The 24,742-nt window shown below is 53.0% G+C and overlaps 3 protein-coding genes across 3 annotated transcripts; 2 read left to right on the top strand and 1 right to left on the bottom strand.

Moving 5' to 3' along the window:
• The first annotated feature begins 775 nt into the window (after nucleotides 1-775).
• NOTO (notochord homeobox) lies at nucleotides 776-6,485 on the top strand. The gene is made up of 3 exons (XM_059405847.1): nucleotides 776-1,608; nucleotides 2,829-3,052; nucleotides 5,539-6,485. Exons 1-3 carry the CDS (start codon nucleotides 1,233-1,235, stop codon nucleotides 5,695-5,697), a joined length of 759 nt encoding a protein of 252 aa, XP_059261830.1. The 5' UTR covers nucleotides 776-1,232; the 3' UTR covers nucleotides 5,698-6,485.
• A 1,590-nt stretch (nucleotides 6,486-8,075) lies between these two features.
• On the top strand, nucleotides 8,076-20,046 carry SMYD5 (SMYD family member 5). The gene is made up of 13 exons (XM_059405841.1): nucleotides 8,076-8,197; nucleotides 12,110-12,218; nucleotides 13,006-13,145; nucleotides 13,598-13,719; nucleotides 14,085-14,154; nucleotides 14,740-14,844; nucleotides 15,668-15,730; nucleotides 15,946-16,016; nucleotides 16,313-16,419; nucleotides 16,799-16,855; nucleotides 17,709-17,803; nucleotides 18,378-18,448; nucleotides 18,547-20,046. Exons 1-13 carry the CDS (start codon nucleotides 8,102-8,104, stop codon nucleotides 18,692-18,694), a joined length of 1,254 nt encoding a protein of 417 aa, XP_059261824.1. The 5' UTR covers nucleotides 8,076-8,101; the 3' UTR covers nucleotides 18,695-20,046.
• A 467-nt stretch (nucleotides 20,047-20,513) lies between these two features.
• On the bottom strand, nucleotides 20,514-24,698 carry PRADC1 (protease associated domain containing 1). The gene is made up of 5 exons (XM_059405842.1): nucleotides 24,530-24,698; nucleotides 22,457-22,557; nucleotides 21,679-21,788; nucleotides 21,259-21,426; nucleotides 20,514-21,052 (listed from the first exon to the last, which is right to left on the bottom strand). Exons 1-5 carry the CDS (start codon nucleotides 24,594-24,596, stop codon nucleotides 20,932-20,934), a joined length of 567 nt encoding a protein of 188 aa, XP_059261825.1. The 5' UTR covers nucleotides 24,597-24,698; the 3' UTR covers nucleotides 20,514-20,931.
• Between the last annotated feature and the right edge of the window lie 44 nt (nucleotides 24,699-24,742).

The following is a 24,742-nucleotide window of genomic DNA, read 5'->3' as shown; positions in this document are numbered from 1 at the left end:
CGGAAGGTGGGGCAAGTATTTGCTGAAATGGGAAGGAAGGCAGGGCAGGAGGCTGCTTTACCTTAGCAAGGTTCCTCTAGTCCCTACCTGGCAGAGCAGACATGGGCACCTTGTGTCCCAAACAGCTAATGCCTACTGACAATGGCATGGAACTGCCCTTGACATGACTGAGTAGTTTCAAATGTTAGCCATCAGTTTCAGGAGGCAGAACGGCAATAGGAGCCTCAGAACCAAGAATCCCTCTGAGCGCCACAATCCCAGCCTAATGTTCCTCATGCACCAAGCCAATTCTAAAACCTTCACATGGATTAACTCATGTAATCCACACAGCAACTCCACAAGGCAGCTACTAGTATCTCCCATTTAAGAGGTAAGGAAATACAAACAGTAACTTGTAGTTTGCTCAAGAACAACAGCTGGTAAGTACTGATTATTCATCCAAAAAGCAGGGATACAAATGCCGGCCCTAAACCTACATAACTCAAGGAGTTTTGTACACAACTTCTATGCACTGGTGATAAAGACTATTTCTTAAGCTGAAACCATTATAGTTTTTTCCCTTCCACCTTTTGGGATAGAGGAAAGATTTTTTTCCAGTGGGACCCAGGTAATGTGGGTGCAGAAAGTTCCTGGAAAAATCCAAAAAGAAACTGGTAACCATGGCGGTGTCTCCAGGCAGGGGAAACTGAGTGGCTGGGAAGCCGGATGGGAAATTTACTTTGTTTATCAAGATATTTAAATTAAATAAAACTTTTTTTTTTTTTTTTTTTTTTTTTTTAAGGTCTGCTTAGTCCCAGTTGAATCTGGCTGGGGCTTCTGCTTCAAAGATGGCGCAAGGATAAGGCCAGGCCTGAAGGCGCTCAGGGGTCGGGTAGCTCGCCCAGAATCACCAGGGAGCCACAGCGAGCTCAGGGTCCTTTCCCGACCACACCAGGATGGGCCTCATCAAACGCGGAGGGAGGGAGGGAGTGCCCACCTTGACTTGCCGCGCGCGGACTCGGGAAGGTCGGGCTCCGCAGGGCGCCGGAGGCCCACCCTGGGCGGCTGGAGGAAAAGGCCGGCCCCCCGCCCCGCCCCGCCAAATTTAAGAGCCCTAGCCCAGCGCTTGGGCCGCTACTGACCGACGAGTCTCCCTCATCGTGGGGTACACCCCCTCGCCTCTCGCACTCCCCGCACGGCCGCCCACAGGCCCTGGCTCCGCTCCCTGGGCCCGATCCGGCGGGGGCCGCGCCATGCCCAGCCCGGTGCAGCGAGGCCGCCGGCCGCCCACTCCCCCCGGCGCTCGGGACCAGCCCCCGCTCTCTGGCGATCCCCCTGCGCCCCAGCGCCGCCCGGCCGGCCCAGGCACACCCCGCGGTCCCGGGCGCCTCGAGTCGTCCTTCTCCGTCGAGGCCATCCTGGCCAGGCCCGCCCGCCGCGCGCCCACCGCCTCCCCGCCGGCCGTTCCGCCCCGCGCCGCCGCGACGCTCGGCACCGCTCCCTCCCGGGTTCCTGCGACGTGGCTGCCCACCTACCTGGGCGTGGGTCTCCACCAGCCGTGCCCCCAGCCGCCGGGGCCGGGGCTCCGCGTGCCTCACTTCTGCTGCCTGCAGGGCCTGGGCGTCACAGGTACGAGGTGCCCCGGCGCAGCGACCTGGGAACTGGGCGGGGCGGCTGGAGCGCGGCAGCCGCGGCAGCGGGCACAGGATAGAGCAGTCCCTGAGTTTGAGAACCGCGCACGGCCATAGTGGGAAGGGGGCCTATGACCCTTGACCTTGCCGTGGAATCCGAGGCAAGAGACAGGGACTGGCCTCCAGACGGCCGCCGCGCACGCTAGCTGCTGAGAGGGCAGGAAGTGTGTGTGAGCGCGGGGGCGGAGGGGGAAGTGCGGGTGAGTCCCACGCGGCCTCGGAAGACCCGGCCAGGGCCACAGTGTCCCCCCAGAAGGGGTTTGTAGAGTCTCTTGCCCCCTCGACACTCCCTGCGAGAAGGCTTGATAGCGCCACAGCAGCTGTCTTCCCAAAGGAACGGCCCTTTCTTAACTGGGAGAAGCGGCTGCTGCGGTGGTGAGGTCCAGCGAGGAGCTGACCAATGCCCAGACCCCCGTGGCGTCCCCCACAGCTCCCGTCTGTGGAGCTTAGGCTCCACACTTAAGTGCTCCATACTCAAGTACATATGCGTAGAGCGCTCTTAGATGGGGCACCTCCGGATGTGGGGCTGATGTCTTGCATCCCAGTGAGAATGTAAATATTGACCTAACGTTCTCCTCTAGCCCTAACAGCCACCTCCAGGAGCTTTCGCCCTTTTTTGGCAATCTGATTCATGCTTCCCCACCTCCCCTTGAGGAAAACAGGAGCCAAGTTAGTGCAAGCCTTGTCAACTGGTGCCAAAATGGATGTAACCATCTGAGTTGGTGCCCACTCCCTGGGAGCTCTCCGTTCTGCATTTCCACCCCACCCCCCTTCCAGGCTCTCAAAACCTATCCAAATTCACGGCCACGGCAGGGGAGTGACCTGCGTGCAGAGCTCCAAACCCATTTGCCCTAACTTCCTCAGGCAGCTGAGCTCTGAGTTGCAGTTTACTGCTTTATATTACAGTGATCTCATTTTCAAGTTAGTTTTTGCATAGTTACTACACTGATACAGTTCAAACTTCAAAAAATGTTTACTAAGTTAGAGGGAGAAGAGTTTCCCTTAACATTCCTGTCCCCCAGTCACCTGGGGGTGGGGTTAACCCCACCCCACAAGCCGCCAATGATTCCAAGTCTCTTTATTCTTCCAGAGGTATTTTATGCATATTTTGTGTGTGTGTGTGTGTGTGTGTGTGTGTGTGTACACATGTGTACATAGGCTCTTTAGGCTTAGAGCTGACTCACTGCTCAGGCCTCTGGGGTACCCCAGACTGGGCTCCAACAGAGGAACTCCAGGACACTGAGAGACCCCAAAAGAGGGTTCGGACTATGTTTAACTTGAAGCAGCTGGAAGAGTTGGAGAATGTGTTTACAAAGCAGCACAATCTTGTGGGGAAGAAGAGAGCTCAGCTGGCAGCCCAGCTCAACCTTACCGAGAACCAGGTAGGAGCAGGGGCTCCTGCAAGCTCAGGGCTGTACCTGGGGGTGGGCTCTGCTCTCCAGAAGGACCTGGGTGAGGTTGTTGGGAAGACCTGGGCCTTCTTCCTCTCTGCCAGGCCACGGTGGTGGTGGTGGGGGGGTGACGGGACAGGATGGGACCACATGCCCTAATCACTGGTACACTCCCTACATGAATGAGGAAAACAGTCCCACAGGAAAACACATTATGGGAACAACACCCATTAATCTAGATATTGACCTAGAACTTTATGTTTCCACATTTAAAAAGGAGTTGATGGGGCGCCTGGGTGGCTCAGTGGATTAAGGGGCGCCTGGGTGGCTCAGGGGATTAAGGCCTCTGCCTTCGGCTCAGGTCATGATCCCAGGGTCCTGGGATCGAGCCCCGCATTGGGCTCTCTGCTCAGTGAGGAGCCTGCTTCCTCCTTTCTCCTCTCTCTCCGCCTGCCTCTCTGCCTACTTGTGATCTCTGTCTGTCAAATAAATAAAATCTTTAAAAAAAAAAAAAAAAAAGGAGCTGACAGTGAAATTAAGTATGTTCAAGGAACTAAATATTTAAAATAAGAATAACCCTTCACTTGACCCCCATATCCCCCTCCAGCTACTACACCGTTTTTCTGCTTTTATCATAGGCAGACTTGCCAAGAACTTGTCACAGTCAGTCTCTCTACGTCCTCACTTCCCAACTACGTAACTCATTCCAATATGAATTTTCCCCTCCCATTCCATCAGAACTTCTCCTCAAAGTCTCTCCATGTTGTCAAAGTCAGCAGCTGTTTTCCTTTCATCTAACTCCCCACTTAATACAATTGACTGCTCCTTCTCTTACTGACACACATACTTCTCTTGGCTTTTAGACACGGCATTCTTGGTTTTCCAGGTCTCTAGCCACTTTTCTGTCACCTCTGTAGGGTACTCTTCTCTTTGTGACCTCATATTTGCCCTCTGTCCCCCCATCTCATTTAATCCCATGGTTTTAAATACCATATATAAGCTAACAATTCCCAGGTTTGTATCTTCGCCCATCTTCTTGTTTTCTCACTTGTACACCAACCTACCTTCTTGAGGTCTCCATTTAGATGTCTCCTAGGACAGGCATTGCAAATTTAAGTCTAAACCTCAATTCTTGACTTTATTTCTTTCCAGATCTGTTCCTCTCCCTACTCATGGCCCCACCATCCATCCAGTTGGTCAAAATATCAAGTCCTCTTAGATTCCCCCTCTCCTGTTTCCAGTCCATCAGCAAGCCTTGTCACCTGTACCTCCAAAATACAACTGGGATCGCTTTACTTTTCTCCATTGCCCCTAGTTCATCCTGGTCCCAGCTCTTTTTGGATTATCACAGTAGTCTGCCAGCTGTGTCTCTGCCTCTCCTTTCATCCATTCTTCACAAAGCAGCCAGATATGCAATTCACTTGAGCAAACAGGACTATGTCACATCCCACTTAAAAGCCTCGAAGCTGGGGCACCTGAGTGGCTGGTTCAGTGGGTTAAGCCTCTGCCTTCAGCTCGGGTCATGGTCTCAGGGTCCTGGGATCAAGCCCTGCATTGGGTTCTCTGCTCAGCAGGGAGCCTGCTTCCCTGCTCCCTCTCTGCCTGCTGCTCTGCCTACTTGTGATCTCTCTCTGTGTGTCAAATGAATAAAAATAAAATCTTTAAAAAAATAAAAAGCTGATATTCCTTTTTTTTTTTTAAAGATTTTTTTTATTTGTTTATTTGACAGACAGAGATCACACGTAGACAGAGAGGCAGGCAGAGAGAGAGAGAGGGAAGCAGGCTCCCTGCTGAGCAGAGAGCCCGACGCGGGACTCGATCCCAGGACCCCGGGATCATGACCTGAGCCGAAGGCAGCGGCTTAACCCACTGAGCCACCCAGGCACCCAAAAGCTGATATTCCTTACCCACAGCCTCCATGGTATTAGGTGATCTGGCCCCTGCTGCCTTCTCCCACTGTCTCTTCACTTCCCCATCTCTCACTCCCAGATCCTTCAGCCATGCTCTCCTCCTTTCTGGTCCTCAAACACCCCAAGCTTTCCTACAGGTCATCTCCTGATCCAGCCTGCTTTTCTCTGTCCTCATTAAAGTGGCCTCTTATCCTTTGGGCCTCAGCTTAAGTGCTGGTTCCTCGGGGAGGTTCAAACCCCCATTTGTGTTTGTTTTTGTTTCCATGTTTGTTGTATGTCTCTCTGGTCTGTGAGTTCCATGAGGTCAGGGACTATACCTCTATTGCTCACCACATATCACCATCACCTAGGATCCTGCCTAGCACATAATAGGAGCTCAATAAATATTTGTTGGATAAACAAATGGTGCCTAAAATTATAGGGAAGGGTGTTTTGAAGGAAATGCTCCCGTTAGAAGGAAGAGCGAATATGAGAGCAGAATGTGAGAGCAGTAGGCACCAAGGAATGGGGGAAACCATGGGAACTGCTGGTCACATTCTAATCTCTGACCATTGCCTCTGATTATAGGTGAGGGTCTGGTTCCAAAACCGCAGGGTCAAGTACCAGAAGCAGCAAAGGCTGAAGCTGCCCGTTGTGTCTGCCATGGCTGCCTCCCAAGACGAACCCTCCAGCAGCTCTGACAACAGCAACCAGAGAGAAGACCCTGAGTCAGGAATGGACAGCTGAGGACTGGGACAGAAGCTCAACCTGGGCTGTCTGGACTAATTTTTCTTGGGGGCACTCACTGGAACTACTGAGCCTTTTTTCTTCATCTGTATAATGGGTGCATTGGCAACTTCATCCTCCCAGCACTGACAGGATGTCTGTAAAGTTGTTACAGGGTGCCAGGCCCAAGCAAGTATGTGGGGCAATGTGTGGTGTTTACACCAGCACTGACCTCTCCACAGATTAATCTTTTCCTGGTCTGGCTATGGAGAAGGGGCCTCCTTGAATCAGTGTCTGGGCCTTAGAAGTCTCTTGCCCACCAGAGATGGTGGAGTTGAGAGCAAAGGTGAGGGAAAGGTAAACCATTTAGCCTACTTCCCTTCAAAGAGTTTCCCAAAGTTTTCTTGTTCTTGTCTGAACTGTCACCATTTTCAGGAGCTCAGCCCCAGCTCCCTGCTTAGGACCAGACATGCTACCCTGACCACCATATTTTTCCCTCTAGCTACCCATCTTGCCCCCCTCTCCATCATTACATAAAATAGAGCAGTTTGGTTCTGCCTTTGCCAAGGTAGGCATTTTGTCACAAACTCTGCTGTATTTCCATGAGATGGTTACAATTTCTCCCCCTTCAAGACCCTAACTCGTGGGGCGCCTGGATGGCTCAGTGGGTTAAGCCTCTGCCTTGGGCTCAGGTTGTGATCCCAGGGTCCTGGGATCAAGCCCCGCATCGGGCTCTCTGCTCAGCAAGGAGTCTGCTTCCTCCTCTCTCTCTGCCTGACTCTCCATCTACTTGTGATCTCTATCTGTCAAATAAATAAAATCTTAAAAAAAAAAACAAAAAAAAAAGACCCTAACTCGTGGTTCCATTTCCTTCCCAGGAAGCTCCTCAGTTTCTAAGAAGCATGCTGATAGCCTGCTCTTGTTAGCCCAGTCACCAGCACAGAACTGATTTCTTTAGTGCTCTACATTCCTGAGCAGAGGGTGTTGATAGAAAATCTAGAATGGCCTCTGGGTACTGAGGTGAACAAGTGAAAGAGGCGTGCCCTGCCACCTAGTGGTGGGAGAAGGCATGGTCCCCACTGCTGTCTGCGGGAGAGAAGACAGGGAGAAGAGGTTGTCTTGGAAAAACCACATGCCTCCAACTGGTGGTAGACCATCCTCTCCTAGACACCAGGCCACAGACTTGAGGGAGGCCAGGGTCCAGCTTCAAGAGCTCCTCTTCCTGTCTTCAGGGAAATCCTAATGCCGGACCCAAAGTCCACTCTGTTAATCAAAGGGATCCAGCTGCATCTGCCTCTTCCAGCACCTGCTTCTTCAATTGACTCATTTAAAAAAAAAAAAAAAATAGGGTGCCTGGGTGGCTCAGTCCTTAATCGTCTGCCTTTGGCTCAGGTCATGATCCCAGAGTCCTGGAATCAAGCCCCACATCAGGTTTCCTGCTCATCGGGAAACCTGCTCCTCCCTCTCCCACTTCCCTTGCTTGTGTTCCCTCTCTCGCTGTGTCTCTCTGTCAAATGAATAAGTAAAATCTTTAAAAATATAGATTATTTAAAAAATAAAAGACTTAACCTATTCAGCAGTTCCTGGGCTCTCCCCAATCCCTGATGTCACCATACCATAACAGATATAAACAATGTGTTTTTCAAGGAGCACAGCATCCATTGCAGGACAAGGAAACGAGGCAAGGAAACAGTGGTCAGCCTTGGCTGTGGGAACAGATGCTATACGTCCATGGCATCAGGCTTTTGGGGTCCTGAATGAAAGAACAGGCCCCTCTCCTGTTCCCAAGACAATGTGCATATGCACACTCCTGCATACAATTTCAGGGGTCCTCAGACCTGAGGTGCACCGTGTACCACCTTCCACCACCCCTAGGCTGCAAGGTGCCTATGCCCCTGAAGGGGCTGAGAGAAGCACAAGTCCAGCTTGAAGGCCCAAGGAAGGGGGAATTCTTGCACCCGAGCGAGTAGGATGGACACGTGCAGTAAGCTAGTCCCTCCTTTCAGGTGGATCAGAGAGGGTAGAGGTCGGCTGACTGCTGCCCACCCCCGCTCTCCGCTAGGTCTAAAGAGCGCTTGACTCTAAACGGGCCAATGGGTGGACAGAGACAACAGGGCACATAAACACGAACGGCACACAGATACATCAAAACTATACACCCACCCATACGCTAGGATACACAGGTATGTACGAAGACACAGACGAAAAACCAAACAGATGTAAAACACAAAGGCAGACCCAGCTACATCCAGCCACCGAACCAATCGACCTAAACACGTAGATTAAAGGGATCTAAGTCCGCACGTACACCCTAGAGCGTAAACCCGAGGTCCTCGGACACACACACCGGGGGCGGGGCCGGAGAGGGGCGGGGCCTCCCAGGTCGAGGCGGGGTCAAGGGTCATAAGGCGGAGGCGCGCCCAAGATGGCGGCCTCCATGTGCGACGTGTTCTCTTTCTGCGTGGGCGTGGCAGGTAGGGCCCGGGTCGCCGTGGAAGTCCGCTTCGTAAGCAGCGCTAAGGTGAGGACAAGGCGGACTCTCCGGGAGCCCTCTACCCTGTCCGACCTTGGAGACAGCCCCACGGGATCCAGGGCCCGGAGCAGAAGCTCCTCTGCCGCTCGGACTCTACCGCTCCGTCCCTACTCGCGGCCCGGGGGTTCCCTGTCTGTCCCCGCGCGCAGGCTTCCGGGGAGGTCACGCGGTGGACCCGGGGCTCCGAAGTCTCCGTGCGCGCGCGCCCCCTTCCCGCGGGACCCGGTGCGCCAGCCCGGGGCTCTGCTCCTGTAGCTCCGGGCGGGGCCGAGGCGGGTGGCGCCGGGCTTTTCCGGCCAGGCTAGTGGGGGGACTTCGCTGCTGAGCCCCAGGTACGGTGGGCGGGGATATGCTGAGCAGAGGAAATTTAGGTATAAAAAAGCGTGGGCCCTCAGGGAACTTTCTGAGTGAGATTTGGAAATGGGTGTGGAGGGAGGCCAAGACCCTTCACGAAAGGCCTTGGAATGCTAAGGAATTTGGAAACTGAGCTCTAAACCCGTGGCCCGTTTGAAGCGTTTTGACAGAGAAATGCCAGGATTTTGTTATGTTATTGTGTTTCAAAAGTTACTTGTAGAAAAATGCATGTGAGGAAAGAGAAGGCAAAAATCACTCATAATCCTATGCTTGTGCAAATATGTGGATATTAAAATTATAATTTTTGCAATCGCTTTTTGATGCAGTAGTGAATCAACATCAATAAACCTGTTTCTAAATAGGTCAACCAACTACTTATTTATGGACTTTTATATTTTATTTTATTTTTCATCCTGAGGTCCGAAGTCTTGCAGCTCAATTTCTGTGCACACATCCTTTTGTTCTCCCTAGCAGAGTATTTTCTTTCCAAATTAACTTTGCCGTATGATATGTGCAAAATGGTATGGCTTTGTTTTCATTTACATTTCTTTGTTTACTGAGGAGGTTGAATAATTTATCATGTGTAATGGCTATGTGTATCCCCAGTCCCTGCCCAAGATGTCAGCCTTCTCTAGTCATCTACCTTCTGCTCTTCAGAGCCCAACCTTCCATTGACTTCTTCCCACTCCAGATGCACCTGGAGCGTTCCTCTCCTTCCGTGATAAAGCAGCTCCCCTATATTCTTGACCTCCTCAGCCGCTCACATCTCTGTCTGCACACAGGCCTCTGGTGTTCTTGATCAGCTCATAGTTTGATGGTGTCCAGGTTCCATCACTCCTAGCACACGGAGATAGTCACCTTCGCCTTCACTGCACAGCCTCTCTCTCATCCCCTCCTCTCTTCCGTTCTTCCTCTAACATCATCACATCAGCCGCTCTACTTGCCCAGTTGTCCTGTCCTAGCCTTCTATCAAACCCCACCTCTGGAAGAATGTGTTGGCCAGCCTCTCCATGCCCACATCTGATCTGCAGCTGGAGAAAATCACATACCCACTTAGACATGGTGACAAGATAGATTATCCCAGGCTTTTTGCATCTGTACTCATCAAGTGAGATTGCTTATGAGGTTTTTTTCTTTGTGCTCTCTTCCTCCGGTTACTGCATCAGAGTTACACTTGTTTTTTGGTAAAATGGAGATGCTTTCCATTTTTTCCTCTGTTACTTAGTAGTTTAAATAGCATGAGAATTACTTATTCTTTGGCTTGAGAGAGGTGGCTCATGAACCATATGGTCTAGGGTCCTCACATGGGGGTTGTTTTTTTACTATTTTCTCTGTTGCTTCTCTGGATATTGGCAGGAGCGAGCTTTCAAAAATTTAGCAACTACTCTGCCAGGGACAGGACCAATCAGAACATGATAGTGTCTGACCAAAGAGGATGGATGCCAACCAGAATGCTGTACAGGTGCAGGTCAGCCAGATATTGGCACTGCTTCTTTGTCTAGGCTTTCTTCCTTTTGTTTTCTGTTTGTTTGTTTGTTTGTTTGTTTTTTAAGATTTTATTTATTTGTCAGAGAAAGAGTTAGAGAACACAAGCAGGGGGAGCGTGAGCCAGAGGTAACATTAGGCAGAGCAGGGAGCAGGCTGCCCTCCCCAAGCAAGGAGCTCCACATGGGACCCTGGGAACATGACCCGAGCCAAAGGCAAATACCCAACCAACTGAGCCACCCAGGTGTCCCTAGGCTTTCTTCCTTTTGAATTTGGTTCTGGTAATTTCTATGTTCCTAGAATATTACCCATGTAGTAAAGCTTTTAAAATTTACAGTCTTTTTCCTAAAACTTAACTTTTCAAATTAGAGCCATCTTTGCAAGTTTCTGGCCCTCTCATTCAGGCTCACTTTTCTCCAAGCCTCTTGGTAATATTAATGAAAGCTGCTTTTCTTAAAACACTGTTTTATGTTTGGGGGGTGAACGGTTTCATAAAGAAACCAGCTCCGATTCTGTTCTCATTGTTTTGATTACTAAATACTTTCTGCATTGGGCCTTCAGAAAGAGAGAGAAAGACATCGTTATTTACCCAGTGTTGAGATTTGAGATTGTCCACGATAATGTGGGTCTGTGTTCATCTCCCTTTGTCCCATAGAGGAAGACCATCTTTTCATTTTGCTAGATTGGGTCCGGCCCTGAAAGGCTTGAAGGTGGGGTTCCAAGAAGACAACCAAGGATGCATCAACGGCTTTAGCCAGAGGTTTCATGCTAGCTGTCCCACTCTGCTGTTAGAGCTACCCAAGTTGTTCAGGGTTGTGAACTGTAGCTCATGGGTTGCTCAGAGCCATCCTGGTCTACACATCCCTGCTCCTCTGAGTTTGGGAGGTGCTGCTTTCTAGCCACAGTGCCAGTGCTAGAAGTAAATGGGGAGCTACCTAAGAGGCCACATGATGGGACATTTACTGCTGTATCAGTCCGTCGGTTCTTGCCTTCCTCTTCCTTCCCTCCTTCCCTCCTTCCCTTTCTCTCTCTCTCTCTCCCTTTCTTTCTTTCTTACTTTCTCTTTTGGTGACAGTTCAGTGCAGTTCAGGGCGGCACCCTTCTCTAAGTGAGCGGTGGGAGTAAGTGCCCCACAGGGCCAGTAACTGCCTGGGTCCCAAAGCCGTTTTCTGTGTCCCTCTGCATCTCCTTCATGTCTTACATGATGTGCACAGTGCTTTAGACCAGAGTTCTAGACTTTAACGTGCACACTAATCACCTGGGCATCCTGTTAAAATGCATATTCTCCTTCAGCAAGTCTTTTGGAGGGGGTTGAGATTCTGCATTTCTAACAGTCTCCCAGATGACGCCATGCTGCCTGTCAACGTCACTTTGAGTAGTAAGGAGCTAAAGCTCATAAGGTACATTCACCTGGGCTGAGGTGTGTCATGGAAACTACCTGGTAGGTACTACGATAATACCTTTCATATACAAAACAGATGCAAAGAAATGAAGCAGTTGGCTCATTTCACAGCAGATGGTATTAGGGCTCGGAATCATCCTTCCTTTCAGTATAACACTGAGAACTGGTTGGGTCCTATGAGTGTCCCATGGACCAGAGAAATGCAGCACATTCTCCCCCAAACTAGGGCTCCCTCTTCTGTGGCATAGGAGTCCTCTGCAGCTCTGAGCAGCAGCATCACTGCCAGGGTCCTGGAGGGCCACATGGGTGACACCAAGAAGATTGTCCTGTCATTACCAGCTCCTGGTACAGGAGCCTCAGTGCGCTTCCAGCCATTCCAAAAATTCTCCTCCTCTGGCTGACATGGTGGCACCCTCCCCATCCTAGTCCTTCTGCTCTGACCAGGCTGAAAGAAGTGGGACTGAAAGTAGGTCAGAGCTGCATTTGCAGAGGAGGTAGTTATGGAGGGCGCTGACCATGCTCCGTGAACCCTCCCAAGGCAGAGAGGCCTCTCCTGAGAGGAGGGTGTGTGGGAGGTGATGCTGGGCAGCCCTCCGGGAACCATTGGAGCTAGGTCTTCTCTCTCCCTATGATCATCCTATTCCTTCTCTCCCTGGTAGGGTAAGGGGCTGTTTGCCACACAACTGATCCAGAAGGGGGAGACCATCTTTGTAGAACGGCCTCTGGTGGCCGCACAGTTTCTCTGGAATGCACTTTATCGCTACCGAGGTGAGCACATCTCATCCACTCCTCGTGGCTGCTGGGCCCAGCTGCTGTTGTGCATGGAAGACAGCTACGTTAGCTGATGTCTCTGGGACTTCAGGCGTTGGGAGAGAAGTTCATCTTCCCTTGGAGAGCCATGCCTGAGAACCATGCTTGTCTCTAGCTTCAGGGCATTTGGGACTGGGGGTGAGCGGTGGAGGGGCTCTTCCAGCCTGCTCCCTGTTGGGGGTGGGGAGGACTGTTGCTCAGGTGGAACTCAGTCTGAGTCAGAGTATAAGGGCCTGGGTGTCATGCTGAAGGTCTCTGTGCTAACGTGCCTCCCTGCACCAAGAGGAGGCCACAGGCCCTTTGATCAAAACAGGTGGAGTTAGGCATCAGAAGCAGGTAGGATGCCCTTAGCTTTTCCAGCCACGTGCTTTCTTTACACTTTTCTTAGGCTAGAGACAAACATGAAAGGAGGGTCAGCTGGCTGCCGAATGTGGGGAAAGCACAGTCTGGGGGATAGGAGAGAAGCTCCACAGATTAAGTCACATTGGGAAGGGCAGAGTGCCTGACAGGAGGGGTGGGACTCCAGAGAGGGAAGAAAACCAGTCTGCCCTGGAATGCATGTGAAAGCATTCACTCGTTCTGTTCTGTAATACAGTCATTCATTTACTTACTTCCCAAATGTTTGCTGAGCACCTGCTGTGTGCCAGCCACTATTGTTAGCCCTAGGGATACTGCTGTGAACGAGACAGAACATGACCCCTGGTATAAAGACGCACGCGTTTTCCTGTGTGGCTCTTTTCCTCAGCCTGTGACCACTGCCTTCGGGCACTGGAGAAGGCGGAGGAGAATGCTCAGAGGCTGACAGGAAAGCCAGGCCAGGTTCTGCCTCACCCCGAGCTGTGTGCCGTGCGCAAGGATCTCCACCAGAACTGTCCACACTGTCAGGTAAGCAGCCCCCGGAATTGCACCTGGGGGTGGAGGAGAGGCCTTAGCTGCAGTCCTCTGCGAGGAGATAGGAATGACAACAGACCTGCTAAGGGCCCCAGCGAACCATGATGGAGGGGAAGAGCGTCAGAAGGCTCCATTCCTGTTCCAGCTTTGTCCTCCCTGTCCCAGTCCCACTGTCTAGAAAATAGAAAATGGGAACTTGCCCTCTTCCCAGCAGCCTAGCAGGGGCTCTTCCCTCTGTCTGAAAGCTCCCTCCTTCCCATTGTTTTACAAGCCTGGGTGCCCCTCTCACATGCTCCGGGTCTCTGTGTGCTTTCGGCCCTCGTGATGCCACTGAGCTACTGCTCAGGCTGCTCGGAGAAGTTAGCGGAGGCGAGTAGCCTGGAGGGCTATCTGCGCCTCACCCCGTGGCCAGATCCTGGGGTGCTGACGTCGCCCCACTCCACCAGGTGATGTACTGCAGTGCAGAATGTCGGCTGGCGGCTGCTGAGCAGTATCATCAGGTCCTGTGCCCAGGGCCCTCCCAGGATGACCCCCTGCACCCTCTCAATAAGCTGCAGGAAGCCTGGAGGTAGGTAGCACTTCATCTCTTCCCCCTTTTATCTTCCCTCTTTGCCTGAGATGAGCAGATATAGTCATCTTTCTTAAACTTACCATCCCCCAGGTTTTTCCTCCATCTCGGGGTTAAACTGAGGTCACATCACCTTCCATGTGACCCCCCAGCCCCACTGTCCTCAGCATTTTACACACTCCCAGGAAGAGCCCCATGGTGCCCATAGAGATGTGAAGTCCTGCCCACGTCCTTGCCAGTGACTTCCTCTCTTTGGTTATAAATGGAGTCGGCAGGAAGGACTCTCTGTGGCAGTCAGCCTGGACTTCCCTGCACGCAGCTACCGCGGAGGGAATTTCAGGCCATATCCTTTTCTTTCTCCCCAGGAGTGTTCACTACCCCCCTGAGACGGCAAGCATCATGTTGATGGCCCGGATGGTGGCCACGGTGAAGCAGGTGAGCCCACCCAGCCCTCCCAGGGCAGCCAGTTCTGACCTCGTTTGCCTCTTGGCCTCAGTCACCACCCCCGCAACCTCGAGACCCTGCCTTGGATGCAGCTCCGCCTAGGCTGTGGAAACATCAGGAGCAGCTACCTACAGCTCCGGCAAGAGACTCTGATCTGGGAGAGGGCGTCCTGTGCGGCAGCAGGTCACACACTCAGCTTCTAGGCGCCACTTTCTCAAGATCGTGCCTTACGTGTCAAGTGAGAGGAGCCACTCCAACCCCTTCTGCTAACACTGAAGCTTCTCAGCCTCATCATCCTGTTTCTTCAAGTGGTGTTGAACCGGCTAGCCTGGCCCAGCTGGGGAGAAGGTTGGGTGTGGGTGTGGCACGGCGGAAGTCCCCAGGCCGAGAAGGGTCTACAGAGAACCTCCTGTGTGCTGGTGTTTCCCTAATGGCAGGGGCCTCAGAGTCACAGGCTACCCTCCCGCCTGGGCACAAGCAGCAGCAAGGAGGCAGGCATCCTGGAGTCCACATATGCACATGCATACACACACGGGCATAGTGAATGTGACTCTGAAGTATATTTGTTCACTGCAGGCCAAGGATAAAGATCGTTGGATCAGGCTCTTCTCCCAGTTCTGTAATAAAACGGCCAACGAGGAGGAGGAAATTGTCCACAAACTCCTGGGGGACAAATTCAAGGTCAGTCTTCTCCTGAGATCCCCCCCACCCGCAACAGCCTTGGATGGTTCTGTGGCTGTCTGATGGGAGCTCCACATTTGGTCCCTTCCCAGCCCCAGGAAGAGGTTAGAACCTGGGGCCAAAAATCTATTTAGAGGGCCTATATTCCTGCTACTATTTCACCTTGTGACCTAACACAGACCAAGAGTTGAGAAGTGGGGTGATGAGAGAGGAAGGAGGGGTTCGGTGCCCTGACAAAGTTAGGCAGAATCTCATGATAGGATAGCAGTGGGCAAGTCAGTTATAATGGAAAACAGAGGGTTGGGGGTCCAAAGAGTGAGGGAGCAGCGTGAAACAGGAGGATTTTAGCTGCCGATGTGCTGAGTACTTATTCCCACCCAAAGATTACGCATTCTCACCAAGGACAGCCAACTTCCATGCAGGAGCTCCCTAAAGGTACAGGCAGGGCTTAAAGGGAGCTGGGGGGGCCTCCATTCATTCTGAGGAGAGGAGATAGGGAGTCAGGCTGGGCCAGAGACTAGGTTAGGGAGCCTGGAAGATGACAGTGAGGACAGACTTTCCAAGCCACGTTGCCTCAGCCCTCCTGGTACAATCGCTGTAGGATAGGGAGGAATTTGGGGTTCGCCCCCCTAAGTTGGAACAATTCACCAGACTGCCAAAGTTCTTTACAAATAAAGACTCTGTGGGCTTCCTTTGCCTTTAGGGAAAGCTCTTCCATGAGCTGGCCCTTTTTTCCTTCCCTCTCCTGGTCTTCTGGGGCCTGTCTGGGTGCTCATGGCAAATCCCCAGGGATGCACATCTCTCCCTGCTTCCCCCAAACCAGGGCCAGCTGGAACTTCTACGGAGACTCTTCACAGAGGCCCTCTATGAGGAGGCGCTCAGCCAGGTGAGCGCGGGCGGGGGGGCAGGGCGGGGAACCAATGGCTCCAGCTCTCCGGGAGCAACCCGGTCAGCACCTCCTACTCGGAGAGCTAAGCCAGAGCTGACCTGGTATGAAGTTGGGATGGGACTGACTCAGAGAAGACTTCCTGAATAGAGAGTTGTGTCAGGAAGAAAAGCGAGTGGCTGGAACCTGAGCATTCATTTTTCTTCTCCCCACAGTGGTTTACTCCAGATGGATTCCGGTCTCTCTTTGCTCTTGTTGGGACCAATGGCCAAGGAATTGGGACCAGGTTAGGAGAGAACATTCCAAAGCTATTGAACTTGTCCCCTTAGGGCTGGAAGGTAGCACACCTCCTTTCAGGATTAGGATGGGGTAAAGTATGATTCTGTGGCCAGAGAGCGGGACTGGAGGCAGTGGTGGGAGTCAGAAGACTGAGGTGTTAGAATTTGCTCTTGGGAGCCTTGGTCTTTTGGGGAAGATGGGCCCGTGCCCTGGAGAAGGAAGTGGGCTTAACTTGCCTAGAGGTGGAGAGCCCTGTGAGCTGGGCCTGCTCCTCTCCAACCGTGGATGCCTGGGACCCCCCAGCTCCCTGAGCCAGTGGGTCCATGCCTGTGATGCTCTGGAGCTGAAGCCTCAGGACCGAGAGCAGCTGGACGCCTTCATTGACCAGCTGTACAAGGACATCGAGGCAGGTTGGTGAGATGGAGCCTTGGTCTCACCCAACCTCAGATGCCCCCCAGTCAGACACATAGCCTTCTGAGGGAGTTCTGACCGAATAGTTGGGGAAGATAATCCCTGTGTGCCTATGGGAAGCTTCAGATCCATCCGTAGGACACATAGATAAGCCATGACTCTGAGATCCATACAGAGGCTCGATGCTGGGGGTGGGGGGTGCTGGACAAGTGTGGTGATACCATTTACAGAAAAGCTCATGTCTCCAAGAAGCAAGTTCAGATGAACTGGTAGTAGCCAAGTGGTAAGACAGTAGAGCCAGTGCCTGTCCTTACAAGCCTAGTTTCATTCCCCCAAGTAAAATGGGTAGAATAACATCTGCATATTACTGTCTTACAGCCACTGGCGAGTTTCTTAACTGTGAAGGATCTGGCCTCTTTGTGCTTCAGAGCTGCTGTGAGTCATGGCATTGAGGAGGGGTGGCCCTGGTAGGCTGGTGGAGAGGAGTCTGAGAGCAGGATTAGGTCTGAGTTTCCTTGGGGATTCTCCTGGGCCTTTTTGTTCCATCATTTTCTCATTCATTCATACCCTGGACTTAATATATGTGTATATATAAAACCTTCCAGTGGGCCAGGCCCTGTGCTAAGGCAGGATGCAAGAGTTCTGATTCTTGCAAACAGAAGACTCGGTTTCGCACCGACACTGCCCTGCCGGGTTTCGGGTCGGGGGGGAGTGTTGTAAGAGCCTGGGAGGTCCTCAGACTCCTGGGAGGGAGCTCAGGCTGGAAGCTGAGGCTCAATAGCCCTGGACAGAGAGGGGCAAAGCCAGCTCACAGAATTGTCTTTTCCAGATCTCACCCTCTCCCCCTGGGTTTCCTCACTGTGAGCACCCCCTCCCAGGACGTGGGCCACTCTGCCCCCAGACTAGGCTTGCAGAGGGTCTGGTTCAGCTGTTCCCAGATGCCCAGTAGCAGACAGGACTGAGTTAAGGGGTCCGGCCTGGGCAGGTGTTCCTTTCACAGCCCTGTCCCTCCCTCTGCAGGATACTGGAAACAACTGAGAATCAAGCTGCCCAGTGCTGAGGACAGCAGGGGCAGTGACGGCAGGTGGGAGGCGGTGTGAAGTGGGAGTGCATTTGTGCCTGTGCTCTGGGGTCTTCAGGAAAGAGCACTGGACAGGGAGTTGGGAAACTTGGGTGCCAAGACCTGCACAGCTGTAGCAGCGATGAGAGAACAAGGAAGGATGGGAGCTCTGCCAGGCTGTTATTTTTGTTAGTCAGCAGTCCTTATGACTTGCCTCTCATGACCCAGGTAACCACAGCTGTGTCCCCAATGCAGAGACCTCCTTCCCAGAAAACAACTTCCTTTTGCATGTCACTGCCTTGGAGGATATCAAGCCAGGAGAGGTGAGGGGGCTGGGAGCTGTAGGGCAGGGGCTGGGGGGCGGGGGAGCAGTGGGCCTTGCAAGTTTCCCCTTGGTACTGGGAGCAACAGTGGCTAGAGCCCCAAGTTCAGGCTGTTTGGTTGAGTCCTCACATGCCCCAGGGTAGGAGTCTTTTTACCCATAATTATGCTCTAACCCCACCCTACCCCCCAATTCTTCAAAAAATAACCAGAAAGCCTCAGAGCAGTGACTGAGACGTAACTAGATGCCCAGCTTCTTCCTAGCCACCTTTTGGTCAACAAATGCACAGCTTCTAAGAAAGCCAGATACGACTCTTCGTGGCTTGGGCTGTGGGGGTATGTGTGAGCTTGGGGGCTGTTAGTACAGTGCATGGAGCCTGGCTGAGTCTTCTTCCAGAGCAGGTGGCACTGTGTCAAGATTACTTCTGACCCCAGCCACAGACCATGGCCACTGAGTGCCCATAGCCGTGGCCTGAGGCCAACCACAGTCCCCTCTCCTCGGCCAGTGGTTGGGGAGGCCCCAAGCCCATCTAAGAGAGAGCAGCTGTCTGACCCCTCCTCTTCTCTGCCCTCCAGGAAATCTGTATCAGCTACTTAGACTGCTGTCAGCGGGAGCGTAGCCGCCACAGCCGCCACAAGATCCTCAGGTGTCAGCTGGGGATGTGGTGGGTGGCCAGGCTCCGGGAGGCTCTGTCCTGGTGGCCGCCCGACTGCACCCTCACCACCCTCCCCCCATCCCCTGCAGAGAGAACTATCTGTTTGTCTGTTCCTGCCCCAAATGCCTGGCAGAGGCTGATGAACCCAACGTGACCTCGGAGGAGGAGGAAGAGGAAGAGGAGGAGGAAGGAGAGCCAGAAGATGCGGAGCTAGGCGATGAGATGACTGATGTGTGACATCACCCCAGACCCTGCAGGAAAAGGGGGCCTTCCCCCAGAGGGGAGGCTTGGAAGGAGCTCCCCACTCTCCTTGCCTGCTATCTTCCCACTCCACCCCCCGCCCGTTCCAGCTCTGTTTCTGCCAGAGGGTAGGACCCTAGGCCCTAGGCACTCACCTCCCACCAGACCTCATGCCCTGGACACTGCTGCTGAGGGGCTCAGGCTCTGCGCTGTCACTGAGCCTCTCAGAACTGTCCCCGCACAACGCACACGCACACGCGCACACACATGCACACACTCTCCAGGTGTAGCAGCTGCAGCCAAGGTCAGGCCGTAACAGTGTCTCTTGCCCCCGGCCCCGCTTACCTGTCCACCTGAGGCTTCACCCCTTTCAACCTGCTACAGAGGGGGTAACAAAGTGGCCATCTGAGGACGGCCTGATTGCACTGAAGTGACAGGAGAGGGGTTGAGCTGCCTCTACCTTCTTCCCCACCTCCCACTGTTAAAGCTGCTAAGGCAACTGTCTCCTGCTAGCACTGCTGGGAGAGGCAGGAAGGAGCAGCCTGGCCTCCAGGCCTCCAGAGCATCTCCCCTGAGGCTTTGTGCCCTGGACACTGGACCAAGGGGATACTTCCTTCTGCCCACCTCCTCACGTCCTTATTTCAACTTCTGGGGGAGTGGAGATTAACCCCTTCCCCAGACTCCGGAATCTCTGTACCTTGTGCCTTGTTTCTCAGGCCCTGGCACAGTGGCTGGCCACATGGGGTATGCAGGAGGCCTCTGCTTCCCTCAGGAGGGGATCCTCCCTCAGCATGTGGGGGATCATCACCCCTTCCTCACACTCTTTCCCACCGAGGACTCCAGCAGCTTGGCTGACACTGGGGCACAACAGGCCTGTGCTCCTTAATTTTGGATGCCCAAAAGGCTTCCCTGGGATCAGTTTAATATGGGTCAGTGAGGGGCTCTCCTGGCCTTGATCTCTATCTTTGGGGTCTCCAGAGAGGAACATTGAAGTCTTCCAGAAACCTAGAGGAGCTGGGCTAGATATTCTGACTTAAGCCCTGCCTGTGTCACCCTCCCATCTCCCCTCAGTTAGCACCACCCCTCACTCTTGGGTTGGATGCTCTGAGAATTACAGACCATCACTTGCAATTTCTTTGCCTGCCTACCTTCCTGGCGGGCCTGCCACCACCCCTGCTGAGGGATCTCTGAGAGGGCAGGTGCCCACCCCATAGTCTGTCCTAGATCATGAGTCAGGTGGTGCCCCACCTGTGTGGCCTCTTGGGCTCTTACTCCTTCATAGCAGCCAGCACCCCCCTCCCGCCCCTGCCTGCCCACTGTTTCCAATAAAGTGTGAGTGGTGACAGGCCTCTGCAGGAATGCTTTGTGGAGAATGACTTGACAAGCTGCCTGGGGCCCATAGCAGTCACTGAGGTGGTGCAGAGGCACGCAGTGTAGACCAGGTGATGGCAGAGAGGGGAGCCACAGCTCCTCAGCTTGGGCTCCTCTCTGCACTGTCTGCCCACGCTCTGCTTTACATGTTTCCACATGCCAATAGCCCAGGTCTTCTGTGGTCTAATGTGGATCCCCAGGACCAGGTTATCACAGGAGTCTTCTCAGGGGACTGACCTATGGCTTCCTGAGTTCTTGAGCAGGAAGCAGGCTTTATCAGGATCCAAGGTTGGTGGTAGCCTAAGCACAGGTCCTGAAGGACCTTGGTTAAGTCATTTACCCTCTGGGGGACTCAGTTTCCTACCCCTCAAAATAAGGGCATGGGACCAGATGAGTAGGAAGGCCCCTCCCGCCCATGTGCTCTTACTCTAGGACACAGTTGCAACCCTGATGAGAGGCTTTATTGCTAAAAAGTCAGTGAGGGTTTATTAATTCCTCAAACAAAAGCTCCTAGAACCACTCCAGCAAGTGCTGTGAAGCACACTGAGGAGACCCTGGCAAGGGAAGGCTGGAGCCAGGTGGGATGTGACAGGTCACAGGTGGCTCTTGGGCCACTTGGCTTTAGCCCCTTTTGTTCCAGATTCTAGCCAAGAAGCTCTGGGGCCTGACTCTTCCCATAGCATGAGATGTTTGGGGGCCCTGAGGAAGGGAAGGCCAGTGGCGTGGCTTTTAGCATAGCCAAGGCCCAAGCCTTTTTCCTCTACCCAACTCCACCTGTCCCCAATTCCCAAAGAGCAGAATTCCTGGATTTTCCTTTCCCAGCCCAGAGTTGTTTTAAGGCTGGTTATGTGGGACCAACTCTTCTACCAGAAGGTCCAGGGTGGTTGCAGCAGCTCAAAGGTGGGGATGCTGGTGACATTGACTGGGATGGAAATGATGGCCCATGGCAGCCCATGCTGTTCCAGGGAGCGACGGATCATGTAGCTGGGAGGGCATGAAGAGAGGTGGTGATGGTCACTTTCTCAGCACCCCATCATGCCCCACTGTCCCCATCACTCTGGGAGTTCTAGAGCCCAAGCACTTGGCCCTCCAACTGAGGCTTGCGGGAAAGGACTGGTGATTGCCCTTGACCTCCCCAAGTCATGGCACCCAGCCTGGTGCTGATACAGCCAGAGATTAGGAGCCCTCACCCATCTCGGCCGAGCAGGAAGAGAGCAGGGATGTCAGCTGTGCGCTGGGTACTGTCCTGGATCATCTCCACGTAGAAGCTGTCATTGTCAACTGCATTGTCAGAGATGATCACTGCCCGACCGCCGTGTTCCTGCACCACTCGGGTCTTGGAGAGGAAGGAGCAGCCCCTGGAAGAGGTGGTGATGAGACCAAAGGAAAGACAAGATCCTAACTAGCCCTCCTCCAGACTGCCACAGCAAGGATGAAAGAAGGACCAGGGAGAATTTTTTATAAGTGGCCAAAAGGCATGAATCATCTTAAGACATTTCTTAAAGACCATTCAAAATGTGAATTGTTTCAGAGCACCACCACCAACACTGATCTCAGAATCTACCCTATGCCGGGCCCTCCTCTGGTGCCAGCGTCTGTCTGCTCCTTACCCTCTCTCCACCAGAGCGATCTGGTCCTGGATGAAGAAACCGTTGCTGAGCTCCCCGCAGGCCTCCGAAGGTTCTGCAGGGACAAGGTGAATCTGCTCATACCTTGTGTGCTGGAAGACATTTAGATAGGTCAGGGTGAGGAGCCATGCCAGTTCCAAGACCAGGCTGACAGTCCCCTATTGGTTCTTCCCAAAGTGTGAAGGAAACGTGGAGTGGTTTCGGTATGTTGGGCACTGAAGTATTTTTACTAAATTCTCATAAAGGCTTATCTAGTTGTCCCACTCGACCCTGCCTTTCTATGAGATACGTAGGAGAGTTGGTATGGTTTCAGGGGAAGTTTCTACTTCCCCAGAAAGGGGAAGTAACCTGCCTTAAGTCACATAGTGCAGGCAAAGCTAGCAGAGCCCTTGGTTTCTCACTATTTCATGTCCTCAAAGAAGACAGCTTGTCCCTGTCTGGTGCTCAAGTCTGTATTACACCTGGGAGGGTAGCTAACCAGAAATCTGCACCACTGGCCGTGCCCTGCTCAAGTTGCCGGGGGCCAGCACCCACCCAGTCCAGTCGCCCATCCTCAGACCCGCCCTGCCCCGAACTCGCGGGGTCCCCAAGGTGACCCGTGACTCCTTCCTGCACAGCAGCCCCAGGAGGACAGACCAGGATTCTGCATTCTCCCCTGTCCCAGCACTCAAGTATTGGTTGAAGGGATGAGAGGGTCGCCTTACTTGGTGGGATAGAGATGGAGATAAGATCAGAGACAAAGGGGTCTCCCTGAACTTACAAAGATACCACCAAAGTCCTTGGCAGGTGTGGCTGTGAAGATGTAGCGAATGTCTCCAGGACTCAGCACTTGGAAGTACAAATAATCATGGATGCGTAAGCCTGAAAGATAAAAGAGTACGGGTGAGAAGCCTCCAAAGAACAAGCTGGTTCAAGTTCAGATCATGGACCCACTGTTCAATGGGGCTGGCTGTAGTCTGGGCTCAGGGGCCCAGCTTTAGCCATGTTGAGTCCTCCTGATGGGTGAGATGGATGGTCTCTGCCCTGATGCAAAGAGAGTTAGTAACCCCAGACATATCAGCTGCTGCTGCTGCTGCTGCTGCACAGGGGAGCCAGGAAGAGGGAGAGCCTCTGTGTTCTCTCTCGGGATGAATCCATCTTTGCTCTGAAGTGGACATGAGAGTTTCAAGGTGGAGCTGTGGTAGCCTGAGTATAAAACGATTCTCACTAAAACTTAAAAGTTGACTCCGGTTCCACTGCCATGCCCCTTGTCCAGCCACTGTCCTTTCTTGTCCTCATGGGTCCAGCTTCTTAACTGGTCTGTCTGCCTCTGTTCTTGCTCTCTATGGTCTATCCCCCCCCCCCCCAAACAACAGCCATGGGGCTTCTTAAAATATCGTAAAGCAAATACGATGAGGTCACCATGCTTATGGCTCCAGAACCCTTCAACAACTAGCCTTTGTGTTCAAAATAAAATCTAAATCTCAACTGTGGCCTGTAGGGTCCTCTTCCATCTGGCCCTTGGCTGCTACAACCTCATCTACTCCTTCCTGGCCTCCTTTCAGTTTCTTCCCTTCTCTGAGTCTTCTTATAGGCGTTGCCTCTATGTGGGAGGCTTCCTCCCCTTTCCCCACCCCAGCTATGCCTCTTCACCGGGCTCACTCCTACTCATTGGCTAGGTCATAACTGATCTGTCACTTCCTAGAGAAACCTTAAGCCCTGTCATTGCTCTCTCCCCCATGCCCCTCCAAAATGAGCTTTTTCTCCTTTGACACTTTCAACATAATTTGTAATTATACAGTATTCATACTGTTTTGTTTAATGTCTGTCTCCTCCACTAAGGCAAGAACCACAGTTTCAGAGCTTAGTTCAATGCTGTATCCACATTATGTAACAGCGGCTGGGATATGTGGGTGCTCAATAAAGGTTGTTGAAGGAGTGAAGAACTATTTTCAGCTCCATTGCACTGAGGAAGAGAATTTTCAGAACAACCAGATTTTTCTGGGGTTTAGGATCTTCTCTTCAGCACCAAAGTTTAAAATTTTACCTGGACTTGAATCCTTGGTTCTTCAGCTCAGAGAGATTGAGGAATGTGGAAATGTGGAAGCTGCTTGCCACACGTCAAGTAGTCAGTCAACAGACTATCACACCACTACTGTGTGTCAGGGTTAGGCCTGACTGTGGCTTTAGCTATCCTTGTCTCCAGGCCATATCACAGCCACCAGAGAGAGTTCCACTGGCTTGGCATTGGGCTCGCAGCTTTTACCCCGGGAGTGGGGACTTCCCACCAGATACAGATACATTCCCAAGAAGCCTTCTTTAAACTCCTCCTCCTTCCCACACATATCTTCACCTGGCCTTTGCATCTACTGATCTGTGTAAATCAAGTGTGGGTACACGTATGTGCTCAAGTGTGTGTAGGGTGTATATGTTTATGTGCTCCTTCAGGAGCAAACAGGTTGTGTGTGTATGTGTGTGCCTGTACATGTGAGCCCACGTGTAAGAATGTATGTCCCTGTATGCTCACATACGTATCTCCAGCTTGTACTATCTCTAGCTGGCCCTTGTTCTTTCTCCCGGTCGCCCCTTCAGCCATCTGGGTCGGCGCTCTTGGGGGCGTGGAGAGGAGTCCTGCTTCGACGTGGGGAGCTGAGGACTCAGAGTCCAGCCTCAGGCCGCGCCCTGCTCAAGTCGCCGGGGGCCAGCACCCACCCAGTCCAGTCGCCCATCCTCAGACCCGCCCTGCCCCGAACTCGCGGGGTCCCCAAGGTGACCCGTGACTCCCGGCCCGACACGCGAGCGAGATAGAGGGCCAGCCCCGCCCCGCAGCGCAGCCCAGCCCGTTGCCGCTCACCGTGGGCCGCGACGCACGCGGGGAGCCAGAGCACGAGACAACACCAGCCCGCGGCGCCGGGGACCATTTCCAGGGCCGGGCCCGGCGCCGCGCTTCCTCCGACCGCCCCACCGCGCTAGCTCGCCGGACTTCAGCCTGACAGCTGCTCCGGCCTCCAGCCCCCAGACCCGCTCTTGCTGCTGGTTGGCGGACGGGAACGAGGCCCACGGCTGA

Source organism: Mustela nigripes, chromosome 7 (assembly GCF_022355385.1).
Source record: "Mustela nigripes isolate SB6536 chromosome 7, MUSNIG.SB6536, whole genome shotgun sequence".
NCBI classification, from domain to species: Eukaryota; Metazoa; Chordata; class Mammalia; order Carnivora; family Mustelidae; genus Mustela; species Mustela nigripes.
Note: the sequence above shows the minus strand (reverse complement) of the source record. Positions and strands in the feature narration are given on the sequence as shown.